The 25,215-nt window shown below is 39.3% G+C and overlaps 1 protein-coding gene across 2 annotated transcripts in view; it reads right to left on the bottom strand.

Annotated features, from left to right (window-relative positions):
• ARHGAP42 (Rho GTPase activating protein 42) overlaps positions 1-25,215 on the bottom strand; it is a 159,751-nt gene that overhangs the window by 3,909 nt on the left and 130,627 nt on the right. For both annotated transcript variants that reach the window (XM_026675601.2, XM_087966177.1), the window contains 9 exons: positions 23,868-23,942; positions 20,171-20,255; positions 18,729-18,787; positions 16,914-17,019; positions 10,387-10,546; positions 8,150-8,294; positions 5,420-5,803; positions 3,311-3,467; positions 3,164-3,217 (listed from right to left, as the gene is read on the bottom strand). In XM_026675601.2, coding sequence (XP_026531386.1) covers positions 3,164-3,217; positions 3,311-3,467; positions 5,420-5,803; positions 8,150-8,294; positions 10,387-10,546; positions 16,914-17,019; positions 18,729-18,787; positions 20,171-20,255; positions 23,868-23,942 — 1,225 coding nt within the window. The remainder of the gene's footprint in view (positions 1-3,163; positions 3,218-3,310; positions 3,468-5,419; positions 5,804-8,149; positions 8,295-10,386; positions 10,547-16,913; positions 17,020-18,728; positions 18,788-20,170; positions 20,256-23,867; positions 23,943-25,215) is intronic.

Below are 25,215 nucleotides of genomic sequence, written 5' to 3'. Positions count from 1 at the left end.
GCACATGATCCAAATTTGGGTCCTTGGTAATATTAGCATGCATTTATGATGCTTGTAATGTCAGGTCATCATCATTGGTGACCTTCTCAGATGGTTTCCGACAAGCAAAGTCAACTGGAGAACTTGGGTTTGCTTAACGATTGTGTGATTCACTTAGCTGCAGTGATTTGCTTAACAACTGGGGCAAAGAAGATCATAAAATCAGGCATGACTCACTGAACAACCACTTTGATTAGCAATGGAAATTCTGGTCCCATTTGTGGTCATTGGTTGAAGACTATCTGCACTGTGACCTGATATCCCTCCATATGTATTGCAACTGGATCTCCTAGTTTTTCTAGTCACAATGGCCAAAGATGCCATCTGAGGATTTTGGGGATTGCACTTCTGGAGATTCCCAATCCAGGGAAGGCATGTTGACAAATGATACTTACATTTTTTGCAGATAAATATTTCTCAAGTTCTTTCCTACCTACTGTCAGTGTTCCAAGTAATGTACCCATAGAAAACAATACTCTGAGGCAGGCAAGTTCCTCAAAGAACAGTTTATTGGATACATCATATTGGCACAACTGGTGAAAGCTGACTCTGAAATTTCCTATGGCTTTTATCTAATTAAAAGTTTCCCCTTTTCCCCCCAAGTCACTGGTCACGCTGTCCAATCCAAGGGCTGGCTGGTTGCTTGGTTACTTGCTCCTCCTCTGGCTAGCCACTTGTGAGAATGTCCTTGGTTCCCACAGGAAAACTTTATTGTTTTGGCTACAGAACCCCATCTAACTATTTCCCCCCTCCCACCATTTTGTGGCAAGCCTGAAACCTCCAAGGTGGCTTTAGCCAGGTTCACTTCAGGGTTGACGCCTACCATGCAGGTTGGTCAAGATGCTCTTCACTCTCATTGCTAATCATCTATCCTCACTATTATTCACACCCTAAAGGTTCTGATGTTCCATGCAAAGAACTCATTGTTGTCAATGAGCCCTGTTGTCAGGGCTCCGGTAGTGAGCCCCATTTAAATCATGAGTCTCTAGCCTGATTTTCAAAGCTCAAAGAAAATGTATTAGGAGAAGACATGCTGGTGCTGCCTGAGTATAGCCAAGTCTGAGATACACCATTCATTGTCTCCCCTGACCCTGGTTTCCCCCCACCCTCTGGGTGCATCGTAATTCATATTCTCCAATGGGACACATCCATAGCCAAGAGTCATCAATCATACTCTCCAGTTAGAATTTTGCATGGCAGAAACTTCGGTCGCCTGGAAACTATCTATGAAACATCCATGGAATGCAGTTTCATTTCTTCAGCTGCAACGCTACTCCCCCCTCCCTTTCTGTTGGCAACTCTAAAAGACCAGAGAAATATTTTATGACTTGACAATTGTATGTCTCTGTGAAGATGGGTTGCTTTCTTTTTTCTTTTTGCTATAAAGCTGCCAGAAAACAAGGATGTGAAAATAACATTGCCAACTGCTGCATGTTCCTGAAGAAGAATCTCACTTCTTTTGTGCAAGAGCTCAAACTCTCTAGGACACACAAAGGGAGTTGCATTTCTATGAAGTTGATGATCACTTTGAACCTGGATGACAAATCTTTCTGTCTGCCTCCATAACCCTCTGTTTGACTGGACTGGAATTTAGTTTTCCACATTTTAGGAAAATTACCCAACTTTTCATGCCAGAAACTAAGTGTCAAGCCCGAAATTGACATATGTGTAGCCATTTTATTTAGCCTTTTTATATATTCTTTTTCTTTCTTTCTCTGCTGGTATTGGGCGGGGGGAGGGAGGGTTTCGGGCTTGCCACATTCCTAAGGTGGGAGGAATGGAGATAGAGAAGGTTGTTTAGGCTAGGTGGTGTTTCTTCCCGTGGGAACGAAAGCTGATCTTACTGAGACCTGGAGGTGGAGTTTGATGACACCAGGCAACGTTGATTTACTTCTATTGGAGAATGTGACGGAGGTTGCTTCTAACTTCCAATATTATGTGGTGTAATTCCGGGTTGTGTCAGATCCAGAATTACAACAGACTTTGCCAATTTGATGCTATTCTAAATAAAAGAAATTATTATGGAAGATGGACATTGCTGTTTTCTTTTTGAATGGATTTCATCACTTGGAAACCTGACACTAAGCAACTAAGTTATATGATACTGTTGTGGGCTTTTCTGGCCAGTATCTGTTGGGCACTGTTGGGTTCCAAGGTTTAGTGACCGCTGTCTAGGCAACATATGTATTGATGTTTCCCCAGCAACTGTGGTTGGCATCTTCAGAGGCATGTTACATAGACCACTGGCAAAAAAGTACAGGTAGGCCTCAACTTACAATCATTCACTTAGCGACTGTTTGGAATGACGACCACCTCAGAAAGGGCATTTTATGGCCTATAAAGCACTCCTGGCCATTGTAAAATGCAACACTGCCCTTGACATGGTCGCATGACCATATTTTGGATGCCTGGCAACCAGCTCATATTCATGGTTGTAGCATCCTGAGGTAATGTGACTGTGATTTATGATTATTATTTTTTTTGCCAGTTTTCTGCAAAAGATGCCTGTTTGGCAGGATGGATTCAGAGTTGTGACTCAGTGTGATTTGCTTAACGACCACTTAAAAGTGGTAATAAAACCAGGTTAGGTCAGAGGAATGCTTCAACTTATGACTGTCACAACAAAATACTGATCCTAATTGAGGTTATAAGTTGAGGACTATTCTGTATATTTGTAAGACTGAACCCCAGTCGGTTCCTGTTCAGTTGCTGTGAATTCCTAGGTAAGTTTCCTTGATGGATTATTACACTTCCAAGAAGCTATGTTGTATTTTCAGTCTGTAAGTTCATTATTCTATGCGTTCCATATTTTCTAGAAGGCTCAGAAGCATTAGTTCTAATCACAGTTACTTCTTGTCTCTAGCAATCCCAGCACCACTGCATGGTTTCCCCACATTTCTTCCTCAAGAAGGAGAGGAAACATCTAAATTGGGTGTTCAACTTGAAATAAGCTTAGATTTTTTTTCAACTCTTAATATTCTGTTACTGCTAGTTAATAATGTAATGACTGATTTTATTTCAGCATTAGTAGCATCTGCATTTCAAAAGAAGTTGTAACACTCAACATAGAAGTAAAATATGACTTAATATTCAAAGGGGCGCCTATTATTATAGTAAGACCTACCTAGCCTGCTTCGCTGAGCAACCACTTTCAAACAGCTGGGCTCTTGCTGCTACCCTGAAATATAAAAAATAATTCCATGATTATCATAATTTCCAATCTCTTTCCAATGTAAGAATTCAAGCACAGTCAAAATATGGACAAACTTACACAGACCCTGGTCTCTGGTAGCCATTACTCGATGCTGTATCCAATCGTAATCTTCTGCACATTTTTGGAGGCAGATCTGGATTTTCTAGCATCTTTGGTACTTCCTTGGCGTCCAAGGAAGCTAAACTTTGCAAGGAACTTCTGCAGCTCTTGTTACCTAAATAACAAAGTATTACATGAAATTAACTTGAACCTCTCTAGTTTGGTGTTCAACACAGGTAATCCTTGGCTTAGTTTCTGTTGCTAAATAAGGCAGTTGTTAAATGCATTTTACCCCATTTTATGAGCTTCCTTGCCACCGTTAAGTGAATCACTGATTGTTAAGTTAGTAACCTGGTTGTTAAATGATTCTTGCTTCCCCATTGACTTTGCTTGTCCAAAGATTGCAAAAGGTGATCACATGACCTCTGGACACTGCAACCATCATCAATACATGCCAGTTGCCAAGCATCCAAATTTTGATCACATGACAATGGGGATGCTGCAATGGTTGTAAATGTGAAAAATGATAATAAAATAATAAAGGTTAGAGATAGATAGATAGATAGATAGATAGATAGACAGACAGACAGACAGACAGACAGATAGATAGATAGATAGATACTTGTTGACTCTTTGGATGATTCTTCTATTCTCATTATTTCCCTGAAAGACAACGATGTGTGAACAATAACTAATTTAAGGGGAAGATAAGGTTATGGGACGTGGTGGCTCATTGGCTAAGATGCTGAACTTGTCGATCAGAAAGGTCGGCAGTTCAGCGGTTCCAATCCCTAGTGCCGCATAACAGAGTGATCTCCCATTACTAGTTCCAGCTTCTGCCAACCTAGTAGTTCGAAAACATGTAAAAATGCAACTAGAAAAATAGGGACATTTTGGTGGGAAGATAACAGTGTTCCATGCGCCTTTGGGCTTTAGTCATGCCAGCCACGACCACGGAGACGTCTTCGGAGAGTGCTGGCTCTTTGGCTTTGTAACGGAGATGAGCATCACCTCCTAGAGCTGGAAACAACTAGCACATATGTGCGAGGGGGATTTTTATCTTTACCTTTTCAAATATGGTGGTGTGTTAAACACTTATGTAGCCTTAGTTCCAAAAATCTGCTTAGCTATACCATATTATATACATTTATGGCTTTCCACAATCCTTATTCTAAGTGCAAAAAAAAAAATGCATTTCCCCCCCAATCATATATTTGAAGTTAGCAGTAAGAGCACATTTATTGATAAAACAACCAACTTTATTGGAGTTCACTATCCTTAAAATGTTGTGTAACAATTAAACAAATTGATATTTGTCAAGGAAAGGAAGAGATTTACTATCATATGGTAATAAAAAAAATGAGATAAAAATGTTTGCACAAGACAAGGGTATGTCAGTATTTCTGGTCTGTTTCTTTAATTTGGAAAGGACTCAACTTGAAAAGGAATTAAAAGGACTCTAGGTTTTGACTTCCCGTTTTCTCTTATTTAATTAAAACATTATTATTATCTCATCTATTTTCTCTCTAAAATGTATAGACATTGCAGTGTCCCATGACATGTGAGACGTCATCTTAACATCATCTCAACAACATCTTGTGGATGCTTATGTTGGTTTATTTAAGCTTTTATATGGCTGTCCCATTCATACCATATAACTCTGGGGACAGGGGATACACAAAAATAAATGAAAGAAAAGCTACAACCTCCAGTATGAACAACATTAAAACTTAATAATAAAATGGCAATCAGAATCGACATCTTATATACCTTGTCATTAACTTCTATAATGATTTTTGAAATATCGCCCATATACTATAGTTGCAAACAGTGTTTATTTAGTTTTTAATAAAAATCCTTTGTTTCATATAAGATTTGTCATCCCAGTTAGCAAAAACTCAATATTACATGTCTTATTGCCTTTAAGCATAGCCAGCAACTATTCCCAATTTTATGCTCATTGATTGATTGATTGATTCATTCATTCACTCATTTTATACGCCATCCATGTTACCGATATTATATAAATATTCTTGGTTTGCAATGTTTAAATATACGTGAAAATAGATATGCACAAACTATTAATTAACTTATTGACAGTAAAGCAATGGATTATTCAATGATTACCTTCTGCAGAAGGGATAGATCTTAAAGACAAAGCTGATGATCTTTTCATTCCAGACAGACTGTACGATCCTCTTTTGGTTGGGTCTCCTGGGGAAGTCACATTGTCTGGGCCAGTAACAGATGTGACACTTTGACAGTCAGATTCCACATCCGTTTTCGCTGTATCCTCCTTTGAGGAGGATTCAGGACTGGTGGTCCAAAGGCCTGAATTTTTAGGTCCATTGGAAGATGGTGACGATGATGCAATCCATGGAACAACCCCTGTTTTTTCCCTGGATTGAGAAGACACAGGTTTCCGAGTGCTGTTCTGTTCTGAAGAGTGAGAGGACAGTGATTCTATGCTGCCCATAGGAGTGCTGTCTGGACTGCTACTATATGAATCACCTGGAAGATGGACAAGTTTAGAGAAGGGGTTGAAAACAATAAATGGCATCTCTCAAATTTAGCCAGCACTGATGATGTTCCTTAGATTGGTAATGAAACATCTGCAAGAAAATCACCAAGCTCAAAGAGCATCAAGGACCCCACATTTCTCAAATTTCTTTGCTTTCTTCTGTGAGGAAAACAACACTATCTATTATTAAGTAATATGCACAGACATACAAGATGATCTAAATTGACTTTAGTCTTTACCAGAACCATATTTACTTCATGATTCGGCACAAGGGTAGGAAAACCCATACAGATAACAGATAATCAGAGTTGGAAGGGACCTTGTAGGTCATCTAGTCCAACCCCCTGCCCAAGCAGAAGACCCTACACCATGTCTGACAGGTGGAAGTCCAATCTCTTCTTGAAAGTCTTAAGTGATGACGCTCCCACAACTTCTGAAGGCAACTGCTGTTCCATTGGTTGATTGTTCTCACTGTCAGAAAGTTTCTCCTTATTTCCAGGTTAAATCTCTCCTTGTTCAGTTTCCATCCATTATTCCTTGTCTGGCCTTCAGGTGCCTTGGAAAATAGCTTGAGCCCTTCCTCTCTGTGGTAGGCCCTCAAATATTGGAGGACTTCTATCATGTCTCCCCTGTTCCTTCTCTTCACTAGACTAGCCATGCCCTGTGAAGCGGTATATAAGTCTAAATGCTAATACTAGTACTCTATGCCAGATGAAGGTCCCAAAGTCAAAAAATGTCTCCGTGGAACTTTCAATAGTCAATTAAATGAATCTAGACAAGCATTAGAATTTTTGAAATACTATTTTCAAGTATTTGTAAAGGAAACCACTGGAATTTGATGTTAAAAATTCCTCAAATAAATATTTGCCCTTCATATACCAGTGTGCTTGAATTGCTCTTGAAACACACATTTTAGATTTATATATACAAGTAGTCCTTGACTTACGACCACAGTGGAGCCCCAAAGTTCTGTTGCTGAGTGAGACATTTGTTAAGTGAGTCTGGCCCCATTTTATGTCCTTTCTTGGCTCAGTTGTTAAGTGAATCACCACAGTTTATAAATTAGTAACCTGGTTGTTAAGTGAATCTGTCTTCCCCATTGACTTGGCTTGTCAGAAGGTGGCAAAAGGGGAATCACATGACCCTGGGATACTGTGACTGTCACAAATATGAATAAGTTGCCCAGAGTCTGAATTTCGATCATGTGTCCAAGGGGATGCTGCAATGGTCTTAAATGTGAAATTAAGTCCCTTTTCTCAGTGCCGTTGTAACTTTGAACAGTCACTAAATGAACTGTTGTAAGTCGAGGGCTACCTGTATTGGGGTTTTTCCATCATGAAGCGCAGAGCAATATAAACAAAACTTCCAGGAAGTATTTCAGTCAGATAATCACTAAACCTAAAATTGCATCATATGCCTTTGCACCATACCCTATGATCAGTGGTGGGTTTCCAAATTGTTTCCTACCAAGTTCTATGTGCGGTTGTTGCGTGCGCACAGAGGGCTCAAAGACCGACCTCGGTCAATGCTGGTGAGCTGAGCTGTTTTTTTTAGCTCAGCTGAGGTGCAGCAATCCACTCTGCCACGCGAATGCTTCAGATTATTGCTAGGCAGCTGAAGCTGTTGGTGCGCAAGATTATTACTGGAGAGCATGATTGATGACTCTTGGCTATGGATGTGTCCCATTGGAGAATATACATCCAGGGGGTGGGGGGGAAGACCAGGGTCAAGGGTGAAATGAACGATGTGTCTCAAAGTCGGCGTTACGGTAACGCCGACATGGTCACTCCTAATAAATCAAGTTTTTTTTTCCTCTGAGAGCTGAGGATAGAGACTTATGGTTTGAATGGGGGTGTATTGTCGGAGCCTTGACACTGAGCTAAAAAACAAGGGAATATAGGAGAGGTAACGGCGGGGGCAAGTGGGCAGGGCCAACCAGAGGTGGTATTTGCCAGTTCTCTGAACTAGTCAAAATTTCCACTTCCGGTACGTTAGAACCGGTCTGAACTGGCTGAATACCACCTCTGCCTATGATCCCTCCTATATCTTTGGTTGAGTCAGGAGAGGGAGAGAGAAAGATTTTCTTTGTGTACGATTAAGACAGGTAATTCTGCCTCAGCATATCTAGATTTTGTGTTCCGATGTAAATGCTATATAAATATTTTAAATAAACAAGAAAAGCCCAAATGAAAAAAAGGGCAGACAGGTGCCAGGTGAACGGCACAAAATGCTCAGCAGAGATGCATCCCTTGTGCTCAGAGCAACACAATTATTACCACCCATTTATAACCAGCTGTGAGGAATCAGACAGTGCTAACAGAATTGAATGCACTTACTATCTGGATCCGCTAGACATGGAGTATATCGTCCTTTAGGCTTGCGAGTACCTGTGGAGAGACAGATTGCTCTTGTCCTTCTTGAGCTGGATCTGGATTGAGGCTGTCGAAGAGGAATGTTGGGGTCTGGGGCTGTGTGGAATATCTATCAATAAAAGCAAACGTCCATATGAGTTGAGAATCTTGGGCAAGATCTGCACTTGCTCAAGCTGAGAGATTGTGAGTCATCTGCTTCCGGAAGAATTTTTTTTCTGTACAATTTGAGTATTACATTTCATTCTTCAAAATAATTTAACAATTGCACAATAATAGAATGACAGAGTTGGAAGGGACCTTGGAGATCTTCTAGTCCTGCTCAGGCAGGACATTTCAGACCATTTCAAACAAATGGTTGTCCAGTCTTAGGGTTTCCTGCCTAAGCAGGGGGTTGGACTAGAAGAATTCGAAGGTCCCTTCCAACTATTCTATTCTATTCTATTCTATTCTGTTCTGTTCTGTTCTGTTCTGTTCTGTTCTGCTCTGCTCTGCTCTGCTCTACTCTTCCACTCTACTCTATTCTACTCTACTCTACTCTATTCTATTTTCTATTCTATACAATCTCTTTTTAAAAGCCTCTGGTGTGGAAACACAACTTCTGGAGGCAAGCCGTTCCACTGATTAATTGTTCTAACTGTCAGGAAATTTTTCCTTACTTTTAGGTTGCTTCCCTCCTTTATTAGTTTCCATCCATTTCTTCTTGTCCTGCCATCAGGTGCTTTGCAGATTAAGCTGACTCCCTTCTTAGTCCCTTAGATATTGGAACACTGCTACCATGTTACCCCTAGTCTTTCTTTTCATTAAACTTGACTTACCCAATTTCTCCAATCATTCTTCATATGTTTTAACCTCCAGGCCACTAATAATCTTTGTTGCTTTTCTCTGTATTCTTTCTAGAGTCTCAACATCTTTTTTATATCATGGTGACCAAAACTGGATGCAATATTCCAATATTGCATAAGACAATACACAGCATCCTACTGTCTTCATAGGTTGAGGCTTCCCTTTCCCAAACTCACAGAAATTTGGGGAATGTCTGGATGTAAGAACATGGAGAAAGCTACTCTACATTATTAAATGATGGAATCCCTGAACACTGCAGACATTAAAAATTCTGAACCATTAGAAAAGCGATTCTAACTTTTGGTACACATAGTGATTCTGACGTAACCCCGTTTATTCCAGATTAATTCAGATTAATTATTCTTTTTCAGAACATTCTGGCTGTAAAGACTGTTCCTTAGCAAATTTAATACACATCTTACGATGAGCATCTTTTATTTACTGTGTAAATGGAGGTGGCATCACCTAGCTTATCTTAGCTGATTTTTAAAACCTGTGGCACAGGTCCTCAAACTGTGTCCTACAGAACTCTAAGAGACTTTAATGGTTCCATCAGAAATGAAGGAGTTGAAAAAGGTTCATTTGAATACAGTCAATTTTCTTTTATGAAAGCTTTGCCTAGATATTTTTCCCCTGTTTCCATAAACTCAGGGTTGTGTTTGATCTTGGGGGGGGGGGAGCAGGGGGGATGGCCAACTTAATGTCACTCATTGAGGCTCCGTTTTCAGCCACAACGGCCTGCCCGAGCTCCATTTCCGGCCACAATGGCCTCCTGCAGCAAAAAAAGGCTCGGGGAGGCTGCGTAAAGGCTTCGCAGGCTTCATTTTTGCTGGCAAGAGGCACCGTGGGCCGGTCCTTCGCTGTTTCCAGGATGGACCCTTGGGCCAGATCTAACGGGCCTTGAGTTTGACACCCTGGTCTAGAAGTTCCTTCTGGTAACTATGCTGGTATTCTTTGTTATAGTTTTAACCTAACATACCACTTCTTGTCCTGCTGTCTGGGACCACAGAGAATACATCTGCTGCCTCTTCTACGTGACAACCCTTCAGATATTTGAAGACTATCATTATAGCATTTTTTGTTATCTCTTCAATAGACTAGATATGCACAGGGCTTTTTTTCTTTCTTCCTTTCACTTGACATTCAGGCAGGAGCTATGAGTTTAGGAAGCTGCAGCCTAGCTTCAAATCACAAAATGCTATGGTGCTGTTGACTGAATAAACTATTCAGTTTACTCACTATTCATTAAAAAAAAAACCACAAGGCATTTATATTCCTACAGTTATCTAAATAATATAATGAGTGGATTTCATATTTTTTCACCATAGATTTCAGTAAAAAAACTCATGACCTTCTACCTTCTCATAATGCTCAATGAGAATCTCAACCACAATATTCTGAAACTTGATGTTCATCATAGCCGCCACTGTTTCCTCCTGGGCTCTCATCAACGTGGGACCAAAAATAACTCCAAGGTTGGAGACCGTCATGAGATTCTGCTGGCTATGTAATGATACCCTGAATGCAAGCAATTTAAAAAAAAAAGGTAGACTTTAGATATCAATTAGCTTTTCATTTCCACTCAATATAACTGGATACTCCATTTATGTATATGTTAAGTAAAGTTTGTAATTTGTTTTGATAACATACTTTGGAAAGATAGAAACTACTTGCCCTTTGATGGAGAATATATTGGTGTAGAAATTTTGGAAACAGGCTTTCCTGTTTAATAATTCAAATATTTAAATGATTTAAACATTCTACATATTTTAAGCAGAGCTTCAAATATTTAACATACCTTGCTAATTCCAGTTTTCCTCCCAAACTGTCACAGAATAAAATTTCCATGGAGTAACACAAATACCAAGCAATATATATTTCATGTACAATGCCTCTAAAGAACAGGTTTCTCCCCAATAACTATAAATCCAATATAACACTTTCTTTTATGTGTGAAGCGGAAATTGTTTTAACTTTTCCCCCCCTAGCAAGAAGAATCACAAACTAATGTAGCTGACAGGGCTTAGCTGAAATCAGAATATATCAATATCATTTTTTTCCAAAATGATAATGGACTTCTATTCAATCTATTGCTACCGATGGTTTAACTAATTCAAATCGATTCACATAATCCACTTCCAAACAGCAACACTTTGTAGCATGATCACATGAAAAGTCAGCCTGGAAGAAATTGTCATTTTATATGATCTGTAAGAGCCCAGAAATTTATAAAACCTTTGTTTTAGACTACAGGTAGACCTTGACATATGACTGATTGCTCTGCAACTGTTTAAAGTTACGATGGATCCAGTGATGGGATTCAAAAATTTTTTTACTACCGGTTTTGTAGGCAAGGCTTGGTGGGCATGGCAGGGGAAAAATATTCTCCATTCCCTCCCCACTCCTGGGGGAAGGTTACTGCAAAATCCCATTCTTTCCCCACCTCACTAACCTGCTTTTCAGCTCTGTTCTCCTGTGCAGGGCAACAAAAGAAGACCCAGCCGATCAGCTGGGACTCGGGAGGCAGAGACTAGATGGGGGCGGGGCCAGTCAGAGGTGGTATTTGCCAATTCTCTGAACAACTCATAATTTCTGCTACTGGTTCTCCAGAATTTGTCAGAACCTGCTGAATACCACCTCTGGATGGATCCTGAAAAAGCTACTTATGACCTAGATTTGAAGTTCCAACATCTGCTCCCCCTGGATATATGACAGCATTGAGGGTGCTGGAGCACATTTATGGTTACTGGCAGTTTCCTGCAGTCAGATGATTGGGATTTATGATGTTTTTGCTGGAAACTAGTACTTACTTCCAGTTTCTGGGAGGGAAAATCCCCATAGCAAAAAATAGGTTCATTTAGCTAGTGTGGTATTTGCATAAAAAAGGCAATAAAATTGGATCTGGTCAAGTGATAACCTGCTTTTTGACTGTCATGATTTACAACCAAAATTGGGAGTTCAATTACAATGGTAAGTTGAGGCTTACCGGTATGGTTCAACATGAAGCTTCTAATTGTACTGGACTATTCATTCATAGTTCTACTTACTGTTAAAGGACAATACCTGGCCCACTTTCTCAAAATTACTCATTTTTTGATATGGTGCTCTCTTGAAAACATACAGATGGTCAATTTGGAACATGTCCTCAATGAATGGTAGTTATGGGTTTAGCAAACAGAAAGGCAAGATAGGAAATCCTTTACATTAATCCCCCAGATATCCAGATATCTTGCTCATATAAAAATTGCAGGTTAAATTTTAGAGGTGTAAAAGGTAAAGGTAAAGGCTAAAAGGTAAAGGTAAAAGGTAAAGTGTGCGATGGTAGGGCTTAGTGCACATCTCTGTTTCTTGGCCATGAAAGCCAGCATTGTCCAAAGACATTTCTGTGGCCATGTAGCCAGCATGGCTGGATGCCATAGGTGTACAGAATGCTATTATCTTCCCACCGAAGTGTTGCCTATTAATCTACTCGCATTTGCATGCTTTCAAACTGTTAGGTTGGCAGGAACTAAGGCAAGGGAATGAGAGCTCACCCCGTCATGTAGCACTTGGGACTCGAACCCGAGTTGTCAGCTTTCTAGCTAATCAGTTCAATGTCTTCAACCACTGAGCCATTGGGGGGGGGGGCTTTTAGAGGTGTAATCTAGCATATATTAAGGCCAACCCCTGGTCTGCAACCCAGTACCGGGCCACAGCCCGTTCAGAACCGGGCCGTGGAAGTGACAGCCGAGTGTCAGCCATTTGTGACAGCAGGCGAGTGTGTGTCTGCCATTCATGTAAATGTTTAGTTTAGTTTAGTTTAGTTTACTTTATTATCATTGCACCTCGTACAACGAAATCAAACACCATCTTCAGCGCACATCATGACCATGACCATGAAAATAAACACAAACACACATCCTTCACCCTTCACCCATTGAACCGGAAACCCCCGACACCACACCAACACTGCACTATACAGCAGAATTCAAAAGAGCTACTGCCCTGGGATAGAAGCTGTTTTTCAGCCTATTTGTCCTTGTTTTTATTATTCTGTACCGTCTGCCAGAGGGTAATAGTTCAAAAAAAGGATTCCCAGGATAAGATGGATCTTTGAGAATGTTTTGAACTTTCTTAAGGCAGTGGGAGCTATAAAGCTCTTCCAAAGAGGGGAGAGGGCTACCAATGACCTTTTGTGCAATGACGTTAACCCTCTGGAGTGCTGTCCTATCTGCCACTGTGCAATTGGCAAACCATACAGAGTGCAGTATGTTAAAATGCTCTCTATGGTGCAGCAGTAGAAGGTCACCAGCAGTTTCTCATTCAGTTGTTGTTTTCTGAGAAACCTCAGGTAGTATAATCTCTGCTGGGCCCTTTTGACCATGGCTGCAGTGTGGGCACCCCAGGTCAGGTCCTCTTTTAGGGTAACACCCAGAAACTTAAAACTGGCCACTTGTTCCACTCGGTCTTCATTGATAAGCAAGGGCTGGATATCTGATCCGTTCTTTCTATAATCCACTATAAGCTCCTTGGTATTATTGGTGTTGAGGACCAAGTTGTTGTCTCCACACCACGAAAGCAACCGGTCCACCTCATCTCGGTAGGCAGACTCATCCCCCCCGGAGATGAGTCCCACCACTGTTGTATCATCTGCAAATTTAGCAATACTATTACTAACGTGAGTGGGAATGCAGTCATGCACATAAAGAGTATAGAGTAAGGGACTCAACATGCAACCCTGTGGTGTACCAGTGTTAAGAACAAGGGATGAAGAGGTATGATTACCTAATCTGACCCTCTGTGAGCGGCCAGACAGGAAATCCATAATCCAAAGGCAGATTGAATTAGAAAGCCCAAGGTCCAGAAGTTTATGGAGCTGCGCATGTGCTCACACGAAACCATCCCCTCCTCCCTACTGGTCTGCAAAGCCAGAAAGGTTGAGGAACTCTGTATTAAGGCATCAGGATTTAATTAAGGATCCCCTAAAGCGGTGATGGTGAACCTATGGCACACGTACCAGAAGTGGCACGCAGAGCCCTCTCTCTGGGCACGAGAGTCGTTACCCCAGTTCAGCTCTGCCCCGCGTGCACACACACCTCCCGCCAGCCAGCTGTTCTTTGAGTCTCTGCCGTGTGTGCGCGGGGGGTGGTGGTGCATGCAGGGGACGGGGCACATGCATGGGGGTCGGAGCACATGTGCTAGGGATGTACATGTATTGAATTTTGGGGATGTGCCTGCACACGTGCGCTTTGTGCACTCGGTTAGCCATCACTGCCCTAAAGTAACCCTAAATCCCTATATTAAGGAGGCTCTTTTCATTATTGAGAGATGAATGTGTGGATACATCCTACATTTATATATTTATTTTTTTCTGTGTAACTGTCACTGGCTTGGCGCCTGGCTGGTGTCTTGCCATTGCGGCAGAAGTGGGGAGGGAAGATGGGGGTTTATTGGGTGCTATTATTGTAACCTCAACCATGGAACTAGGGAGGGAGGAGTGACAATGGAAGAAGACCAGATCACCAAACCGGCTTGTACCAGGTTCCTCAAGGCCATTTGCCCTGAGAATGGAACATTACCAATTTGACACATCAGAATTTCTCAAAACATCTGTCACCACATTGGCTGGCCAGGTGGACTAGTCATGGGGGCAGTGGGAAACAAAACAATAGCTTTTAATTTTGCATGGGAACACCGGGTTCCTCCTGACTTTTCGGCAACCAGTTTCTTTCAGAAAAAAGTTTCTTTGCTTCAACTAAGTGGAGTCTCATGAGTCTTTCCTGAGAGAATAGACTAACACGTCTGACAGTAACATTTGTCACTGGGACTCATTGTGGACTTCATATCTCAGAGTAAGTTGTCCTACACATAACATTGGATGCAACTGACACAGGGTGCTGTCCTTTGTGATTTACTTCTTCATATTAAAGCAGTTCCAAATTGCATAACTAACCTTGTTACATATTACTCATTACAGTATTTAAAATTGGAATAATTTATTGCTTCATATTGTCTGAAGCAGTCACATGTACACAGCTAGAACGCCCTATAAAGATTTACAATTCTTTATTAATAAAAGAATATTGAGTAAGTAAAGTTAAAACAGAGGTAATACTGATGTCAGTTTCCATATTACTGAAATTTATTATTTTAACAAGGAAAGCTTAGGTTACCTTGGTAACAAATTGAATCTTTTAGATAACAAAAGTGAGGCAGATCTTGCCCTGATAAGTAATAACTGGACATAAATTTTTGAAATGGGAACTAAGGCTCAGTTTCTTGAAGAAATGTTTAGAAAATAGCTTTTTCATAATACTAATGAGATAGAAATGTTATTGTAATGGTTTTATTTTGAGATAATGAATATAAATAGGGTGAAATAATAAGAGAATGAAATGTATGTTACTACATTAAAGAAAATATCCATTTCCTGAATGTCTACTTTTATTGTGCTATATTTCTGGGTAAAATTTTAAATATTATCAATCTTTAGTTTTTCATTATTATAAAGGTGGAATGGTCAAATTCTGAAAAGATAAAATACTAGATCTGATTAATAATCCTTTTATCAACAAATGACACCACAAATTTTAACTCTTATTTGTGAAATGTTAATCTAATATTTTATCAAAGTAACATGACAAGAATTCATGTGTGTGTGTGTGTGTGTGTTTGTTGTGTATGTGTGTATACCATTAATATACATATACATACATACATACATACATACATACATACATATGTCTATCTATCTATCTATCTATCTATCTATCTATCTATCTATCTATCTATCTATCTATCTATCTATCTATCTCACATTTATTTAGATTATATTACAGTACACCTGAATTAGATGAAATCAGGATGATGGTGATCATTACTCCATCCATTAAACTAAAGTCTAAAGGGGATTTATATAATTGCCTCTTCCTAGGGTTTTTTTTCTCACACCAGTAAGTGCGATGTAGAGCAGGGCTGTCAAACTCCCGGCCCACGGGCTGGATGTGTCATGTACTGGACATGCCCAAGCCCGGTTTAGCAAAGGGGAAAAAAGTCCCAATACGTCACGTCACACTGCCATGATGAGTTTGACCCCATTGAGGTAGAATGAGAGCAACTGGCTCAAAATCATCCCGTGAGCTTTCCTAAGTCCTAGTTTAGCATCTTAACTACCACACCAAAGTGACCCTGACAATTTCAGTTGCACCTTTTATTGTATTTGACTGCCCGAGATCAAGCAGGCATAGTCATGGGAAGAGAAATGGAATGTGTGAATCCAATGATTGAATATCATTGTTTATTGCTGAAAATTTCCAAAGAACACACATGTTAACCACACACACATTTATATAGAGTTAAATGTAGGGACTGTAAATTGAAATCCATTTGAGAGTTAACTTAAGACAGAACTGATTCCTTTACGTTCCATGATTTCATTCTACCAAGAAACGGTTATAAACATCAAGGGCAGATCCATAACAGATTTCCAGGTGTTCTTTAAGGAATGTTTTTGAAAAACTAATAAAATGAGTTTTTAAATACGCACAAAATAATTTTCAAACATATAGCAAGGTGACTACTTGAATAGCATCAGGAGCAAGAGACATAAATGACATTTTAGTGTTTTTTCAGAAATAAATGAAAAGGTGAATGGTCAGTCAGCCTGAAGCAACCTTCTACAGAACTTTTTGCCAGAAAAAAATTATGTTAACCAATCATGAAATGAATGCAACTTCACGATGGGAACCTCCAGGGGGCACTAGTTAATAAATGCATTTCCAGTTGTGACTACTTATAATTTCATAGGTTTTACTGTTGTTTTGGGATGTGATTTAAGGCAGCGGCACTAAAACTCCTTACTTTCCTCCCAAGATTATAAATAACCCCCATAAAAAGAAATTATTACTTGACCAAATGCTTTATCAGGATGTCCAACATCTCCCGGTTTTTCTCTGGCAATTTGTAGACAAGGGCATGGACTGCATCCACTCTGTAATTCTGGTCATCAGACTCTATTTAAATAAAATAGTAACAAGAATAATACAATTAGTTCTCCTGTACTAAATGCTTTCAAACAAGCTGGAGGTCGTCCTGGCTGAGATATTCTAGATCAGGGGTGTCAAACTCGCGGGTTGCAGGCTGGATGTGTCACGCGCTGGCCACGCCCACCCCCGTTTATCAAAAGGGGGGAAAGTTGCAATATGTCACATGATGTGTCATCACAAGTTTGACACCCCTGTTCTAGCTACTGAAATGATATTTAAGATTCCTTCTAATTCTAAGAATCTATATAAATCTCTGCTACTTCAATCATCATCATTATATCACATGCTACTTATTGTCAGGAAAAAAAATATGGAATGTATCTTTAAAGATTTCTTTAAACAAACAAAAACTGACAAAGTATACGCCAGACCTCTAAACACTACTGATTATTCACCTCACAGAAATCCATGGGGCCCTCCACAAATAGAAAGTTTTAAAATGCACATTGAATCCTTAAAATAGAAATTGATAAAATAGACAATATCAAAAGCTACCGGCAGGAACGGGACAAAAGAAGAAGTGATTAGCAAATGGACACATAGATGAAAATGCTGAACTCACCTCCCACTTCCCACCTACCTTCAAGCCCAGTTTTAACTTTATTAAAGTTGGATTCCTGCTCTGTTCAATCACTTTCATCTAAGTGGCTTCCCATGTAAAATCTGTGTTAGGCCAGTGATAGGGACAGTATCCTAATGGCAATCTGGGAATACCTACAAGTATCCCCCGAGAGTTCTCACTTAAAAAGTCACCTCACAAACACACAAAGGAGTGTTTCTTTAGAGAATTGAGCCTTTAATGGCCCTTTCCCCTTTAAATTAAAACAAAAATACAAGGGCATATAAGAGAACTACTGGAAGGTCTACTGAATTGTTGTTCATTGCCTGGATAAATAGGAAAATTGAAATATAACAAAATGCCAGCATCAATCTGTTTATATAACACAGTAAATAAACACAGTAAATAAGAAACCAGGTTTCCTTATAGACTTAGGTTGCTGTGATATAATCTAGTATGCACACACACTACATTCAGAAAAATATTCAGACCCCCTTCACTTGTGTCAATTTTGTTATGCTCTAGCTTGATACTATAGTTGTTGAAATTCATTTTTTTCTCAATGTACACTCAATACCCCAAATCACAAAGTGAAAACAGCATAACAAAATCGAAGAGTATCTGATTACTTTTTGAATGCATTGTGTGTGTATATGTGTGTATACACACATACACACAGTATGTGTGTGTGTGTGTGTGTGTGTGTGTGTGTGTACACACACACACACACACACACACACACACACACACACACACCATAAGTTTTGCGGGTACTTACATGTATGGCATTCAGCTTTGTTCGGTATTTTCCCACGTCATTGTAGTTGTGCTTTTAAAGTTGTAGCAACGTTTCGGCAGAATCTCATCTGCCATCATCAGGCTTCCCAGACGGACACAATCAGAAGCCTGATGATGGCAGATGAGATCCTGCCAAAACGTTGCTACAACTTTAAAAGCACAACTACAATGACGTGGGAAAATACCCGAACAAAGCTGAATGCCATACACACACACACACACACACACACGTCACAGCAACCTAAGTCTGTAAAGAAGCCTGATTTCTTATTATATTTGTCCCAATCCCAGGTTTATCATCCTTTTTTTTCTCACTTACTAACAGCAATGATGAAATCCTTGTGTAACTTGAAAGTCATCAGTGGCTCTGCAAGACACCTGAGCAAAAGAATTAGTGAAAGAAAGAGGCTGAATGTAGTATTTTGAAGATATTCACATTTAATTCCAAAGCAGACACTTGCTTTAGTGCCATTCTAACCTTGCATGGCTGTGAGTTATGTATAGTACTACTGAAGTCTTAAAATGTCACACAGCTGGATGGAGAGATGATAAATAAAGTTTCCTGACCTGCCCTATTGCAGCCTTCTTCAAGCTGCTGACCTCCAGATGAGTTGGACTACAAAAGTTTTGCCCTTTCCCAGCTATATGATCTTTAGAGGATGTTACATGGAGGAAGGATATGCTCACAGAAGCATAGGAGACAAGATTTTGTGACTAAATCATTCATCATTCTCAAGGGTAAAGACCTTCTCATATCAAGTTTGGTTCCTTGATTCCATGTAATTTTCTTGGCCATAGCACAGTAGTGATTTATTACTGCCTTTTTCTGGGTTGTTTTGTTTAGCCTACAGATTTGGGATTTGTAGTGATTTTTCATCAAGTCCTAAATGGGTTTGATTGCTTTGCTTGTTTAGACATTAACTAATGTTGAGTTGGTGCTGCAACAGGCTATCTTCTATGATTTCATTAAATTATGGGAAGACGAAAAAGGTTTACTTATATTCCAAAGAAGTTGCAGCATCCCTAACTAAATTCAATCTGCCTCTTTATTTTGGATAAACCTTTGTAATTTTTCTCTTGATTAGTGTTAAACTTCTAAGAATATTTAAAGAGAAAGACTTAAGTCAAATCCTTGGCTTATCCTATCAAAAATACTATTCCACCAGTTATTAAAAAAATAATAATGGAGAAATAATTGTGATAGCTTTGCAACTTGAAATCCTATCAGCTTGCTCTAATATCCCTCTGAATGTCTGTGCTCTTAACAACAGTACATTCACAGTCAAAATACTCCAATTATCTGGAGGGCTCAAATGAAGTCAACATTAGGTTGTTTGGAATGCAAGACAATGGATTTCAAACTAATCTGCTTTCTGAATAAACACGTCCCTTCATTTTTTTTTTCATTCCTTGCCAATGCAACTGCCTAAATTACTGGATTATTTAAACAAAGGAAATAAATTGTATTTGTTTTACTAATAACCAATTAGCTAACCATGCTGTGCAGTTCTGATCAAATGAATTAACTAGTTAAAGAAATTTATTGCCCGGTGTTGTAAGCATTAGATATCAACTAAGAAAAGCTCCACTTAAAATGGAAAGGTTCTCAATGTACCAAAAATAAGACAAATAACTGAATCAGGGACTACCAACACTCTATGCTCTCTATGTTATAGGAAAGTTTGAAGAATACAAGTCAGAGATACTGACAAGCACCTGCCATAAGATACTGGAATTCCACATGGGCTTATGCTTGCTTACCTGAGGTAGTTCTTTAGTCCACTTGTTATAGTTTTATTGTCCCAAATTTCCAAATCAATGTCCATATCAGGAGGAGATTTAGGAGCTATTAAAAGAGAGAGAAACTGAATGAATTCATTCTTCAGTGGAATGTTAGGTACCCCTATTAGTAATGTCATCATTTGTAGCCATGAAAATCTGTACATATTTAAATATTCAATAATTGAGTTGGTAACACGATATTAACAATTTATATAATTGGGAACAACCAGTAGTATATGACAAAACTATATGACTGTTGTGGCTAGCCGGCAGCAGGTGCAGGCGGCCGAGGAGAGCGAGGGCTCAGATGAGGGGCCAGGACCATTACGGAGTGGACTGCTGCCTTCAGAGATTGTGGGGGCCAGCAGCAGTCATGAGGAGGCTCCCGAGGAGCCTGTGCTAAGTGCATGTGCATGGATTGCTTGGAGGAAAGAGCAGTTACAATAGCATGGGTGACTCAGGAGTAAGGCTGCAAGCTAATGGCCCCTCCTTCAAGAAAATAAAAGCCAGCTATGAAACAAACGTACTTTGCAGAAGGCAAAGACGTTTTGAAACTCCAGCCTCGTGGACATTCCAGTATCTTAAGTTTGTATTTGAAGATTCTTGTATTGCAAATTATTTCTTGTCTGTTATCTTTTGTCAAGTCTTGCACAGTTTATCAAGACTTGTGCTTTATCACAGCTAATTATTTTGTAAAAGCATTACAAGGTTTCTGTTCCTTTTGGATTGTGTTTGATTTGTTGGAAAAGGGTCTGGGTCAGAACAATGACATAGCTGTTTCAACACAGCTCAACTACTGGCATGCATTGCTTGTTGAAAATATTTCTACACTCTTTCTTTCAAAAGAAGGGAACCAAAGTCATAATAGTACATATCTGGGATACAATACAATGGGACAGGATCTCGCACACAGATGGCTGTTAAGAGTGGTCTTCAGAAACTTTCATGGGACCCTGAAATTCTCAGCATTAGCTGCACTTGACCAGGGAAGTTAGCTGACCATGATAAAGAATAGCTGATATTGTCCTCCATGTCTAAATCACATTCCATCTCCTCTGAAGGAGGAGGATGAGGATGGCCTAGATAATTTGGGACATGCCATGAACTGTTTCTGACCTTGGGTCTGGAGCACAGAAATTGAACCCTAGCATAAGAAGCCCAATGACAATGACAATGTCTGGAATACTCTACCTGACTCTGTGGTTTCTTCCCCAAACCCCAAAAACTTTAACCTTAGACTTTCTACTATTGACCTCACCCCTTTCCTAAGAGGTCTGTAGGGGGGTGCATAAGCACACCAATGTGCCTACCGTCCCTGTCCTATTGATTCTTTTATTTTTCTTATATGTATTCATTTCATGTATTCATAACTATGTTTATCCTTATGCCTATTATCTTGTAAGTGATTATCAAATCAAATCAAATCAATCAATCAATCAATAAAATGACAAAGTCAAGGAACACTGTAAGGGCTGGTGCCAGACATCAAAGCAGACTGTACATCAGAAACAGCCCCAGTCCGATGCACCCACCTCCAGGACAGGGATACGAGCTACTGCTAATGGATCAATAATACACAGTGGCTATTATTCCTCCCTGACCTTGGTATGGTAGCTGATGGAAGACCCAAAACTAGGGCAGTTCAATTTTGAATGGGAACATCTGCTTGGATATTTGGTTGCAGACTTGCATATCTGATCTATGTGCCCACATGATGAGATGAGTGTGGGAAGAGTAGGCTTGCTGCATCTTGTGGGAGTCAATGAGGAAGTGCCCATTCACTACGAGAGCATTGCTGGTTCTATAGTTCAAATAAAGGAGGCTAACGGGATGTTCCTTTGTGACACAGACAACATGGATAGAATTCCCTCCACCCTTCACGTTAGATCTCAAGGTCAGTGACTGAAACCAAATCAAGTGAACTAACTCATGAGACAAACTGTGGAATTTACTGTCAGCAGTTTCAATGAATGGTTATCAACTTCAACCTTTAGAAGAGTTCATGAAAGATCAGGCTATCAATGACTATTAATAGTGTTGGTGATTGATTTGATTATTTTCCAAATAGTAAGCAGAATGCCTTAAATATCAGTTCCTGGGAAGCAAGAGTGAACGAGGCTTTTGCTCTCCAGTTTCATCCAGTTGGCCACTGCATGATGTAAAATGATGGACCAGATGAACTACAGTCTAACCTGGCAGAGTTTTTATGGTCCTTCTCTATTGCCAAGCTACAGTTGTTGGCAGTGTCACTGGCAATTCATTCATGGTCTGCCACTGTTTGATTATGTTACATAAATATAAAAATGTTCCAGCATTTCAAAAGACTAAAATTTGTGCTTGGTTTTAAATCTGATTACAGAATAACTCTCATTTTTATTGGAAGGAAGCATTTTAGAAGTATCAATAATTTGAAATACATAGTTCCCCCATAATTTGCTGTAATATATCTGGCAGCTAACAACAGGAATTTAATTGCTCATAATCGCTTAAGCTGTGTTACTTTATCATATCTTGGAGAATATGATCATGAATGAATGAATGAATGAATGAACGAACGAACGAACGAACGAATGAATGAAGATTGTCATATAGTTTCCAAAAATTATCTCCAAATGTTTCTCAAAAACTATGAACAGAAATGATAATCAGAATAGGAATTTTGCCACCAGAAATGGTAACATGTATTAATTAGAGTACAAACGTCACAACGTAATCTAGAAAGACTGATTAATATAATGCAATTTTAAGGTAGAATGCCATCTATGAATTATTTTACAAGCTATTTAGATGATTTTTCCAAAAATGAAAAGGAATTTCATAACATAAAGGATTCCAAAACTGACTCATGTAGTTAAAAGGGCTATTTTATATGTTTTATTTTGCACAATAACAATGCAGTTCCTTTAATAATAAATGTCATAGATATAGAACTCGGTTTTTGGTTATTAGGATGTCATAATGTTCTGCAGATGATGGGTTTGTAACCTGGTTGTTTAAGCGAATCTGGCTTCTGCGTTGACTTTGCTTGTCAGAAGGTCACAAAAAGTGATCATATGACCATGGGACATTGCAACGGTCATAAATATGAACCACTTGCCAAGCATCCAAATTTTGATCACGTGTTCATGGAGATGCTACAAAGGTCGTAACTTTAAAAATGGTCATAAGCCAGATTTTTCAGTGCTGTTGTGACTTTGGAAAGGTCACTAAATGAACTGTTGTAAGCCGAGGATTACCCGTATTTACAAATAATGCAATTATCCTAGCAAATGGATAAAACTCAATTTCAAATTTAATGCTAATCATTTAGTAATTGGGACATTTAATTTGTCAACCATCTGATTCCAAGATGGTCCTAATTTATTTGAGCCAGTTTTCTTGGAGGCAAATTATTTTTCTGCATGTTTCATGCAACTGAAACTACATTACCAATGTTTTCAAATGTAAATGGGAAAATGGTAGTCAGAAACCAGGATGCATATTTGGAAAAAGTAATATTTAACCATTAAAAAACATTAGATGGGTGGTCACCCCTGAACTCCTCCTTTCCTAAAAACATATCTAATAAGCAGGACAGTTGGATAAGTACAATCTTATTCTGCTTGTACATTGAAGTAGATTCTGGTGGAACACACAATAAAATGCTGAAGCACAATGAACATCTCAATATTCTTACAGAAGACAGTATTCATCAGCTTCTGCACTTTGGAGTTCACACCTCCTATCCGGTACAATCCCAAGATTGTGATACCTTCAAAGATAAATGAGAATACAGCATAGTTAGACTTTATGAATGCTTATATACCCACATTTACAATTTATTGAAAACATCTGCCTTGTCACCTTGCCACTGTTGTGATGCATAGTTAAAGATCCATGTTTCGAGTGCATTTGTGAGGTACATTTCCCTCCCATATCCACAGGTAAGCCCCATTACTCATTGCAACCTAGTCACATGATGGGAGAGTCCTAGATTAGAACAGGAATGAGAAGGCCATTGAATTTGATGGTCTCAAGTTCTGAGCAATCTGGAGTCAATCAGTTTTGAGTCCAATCTACCTCTCGGGCCATCATTGGGATAGGTTTAGCACAGAAGGAAGAGGAATAGAAAGAAATAGGAGAAAGAAAAAGACCTGACAAATTCTCTGAAACTGTACATCCCTATGTCTGGTTTTCAAAAAAAAATCTCCATCATGTAGATTATTTTTTTTATCATCATGCAGATTATAACTTAACCACAGCAAACTGCTGAAGTTCAGTGTTGCCTTATTTTCCTGGTACGGAGCCAAACTACTTCAATAGTGCAGAAGGACTTCCACAGGTGAGAACAATAGAATAATTTGGCCTTCTCACTAGCCTGGTCATTCACCAAGACAAAGGGCAAATTTGAGGAATAATGCAAGAACAATTTCATAGGTATTGCTGCCAACCACACAAAAGAAAAACTCTGCAAAGTCTGTCACAGCTATTTGAAATAATTCATTTGCCTTTTCTGCCATGGCGCCCACTGTATCATTCCCACCAGAGATAAGACTGGCCCCATCCTTGTTAACCTTTTGAAAGTCCTCAAAATGTAGCTATCTCAGCAGGCTTGGAGATCTCAGGGAAATTTATTTAGGCTGCCTATCTCCTCTATAAGGCAGCTTACACATTATAAATGGAGAAATGGTGAGATGGGTACATTGTATGTAACATCAAAGATGCTCTATTCCTGGTCTTTATTAATAATAGTAATAACGATCTCTTTTATTGTGTATTATGTTTCTTAAAGATGTTGGTTTGACCTTTATTTACATGAGATGGGTGGCTACATAAAAGTGATGACTGAATAATACAATGAACCAGAAATGTTTAATGGTTTGAAAAGCCAGTCTTGTATATAGCATTGCACAGTTTAATATCTTTCTTCTTGGAATCATGTTTAAATCAGTCAACTAACATATGTTGAGTGATGAGACTTCAAGAAACCCAAAGAGGGTGGTTAAGTAATGACATAACACCACTGAAGACCAAAGGCCCTAATT

This window comes from Notechis scutatus, chromosome 5 (genome assembly GCF_049901735.1).
Source record: "Notechis scutatus isolate UNSWTSFEM ecotype Mainland chromosome 5, rNotScu1.2, whole genome shotgun sequence".
NCBI lineage: Eukaryota > Metazoa > Chordata > Lepidosauria > Squamata > Elapidae > Notechis > Notechis scutatus.
Note: the sequence above shows the minus strand (reverse complement) of the source record. Positions and strands in the feature narration are given on the sequence as shown.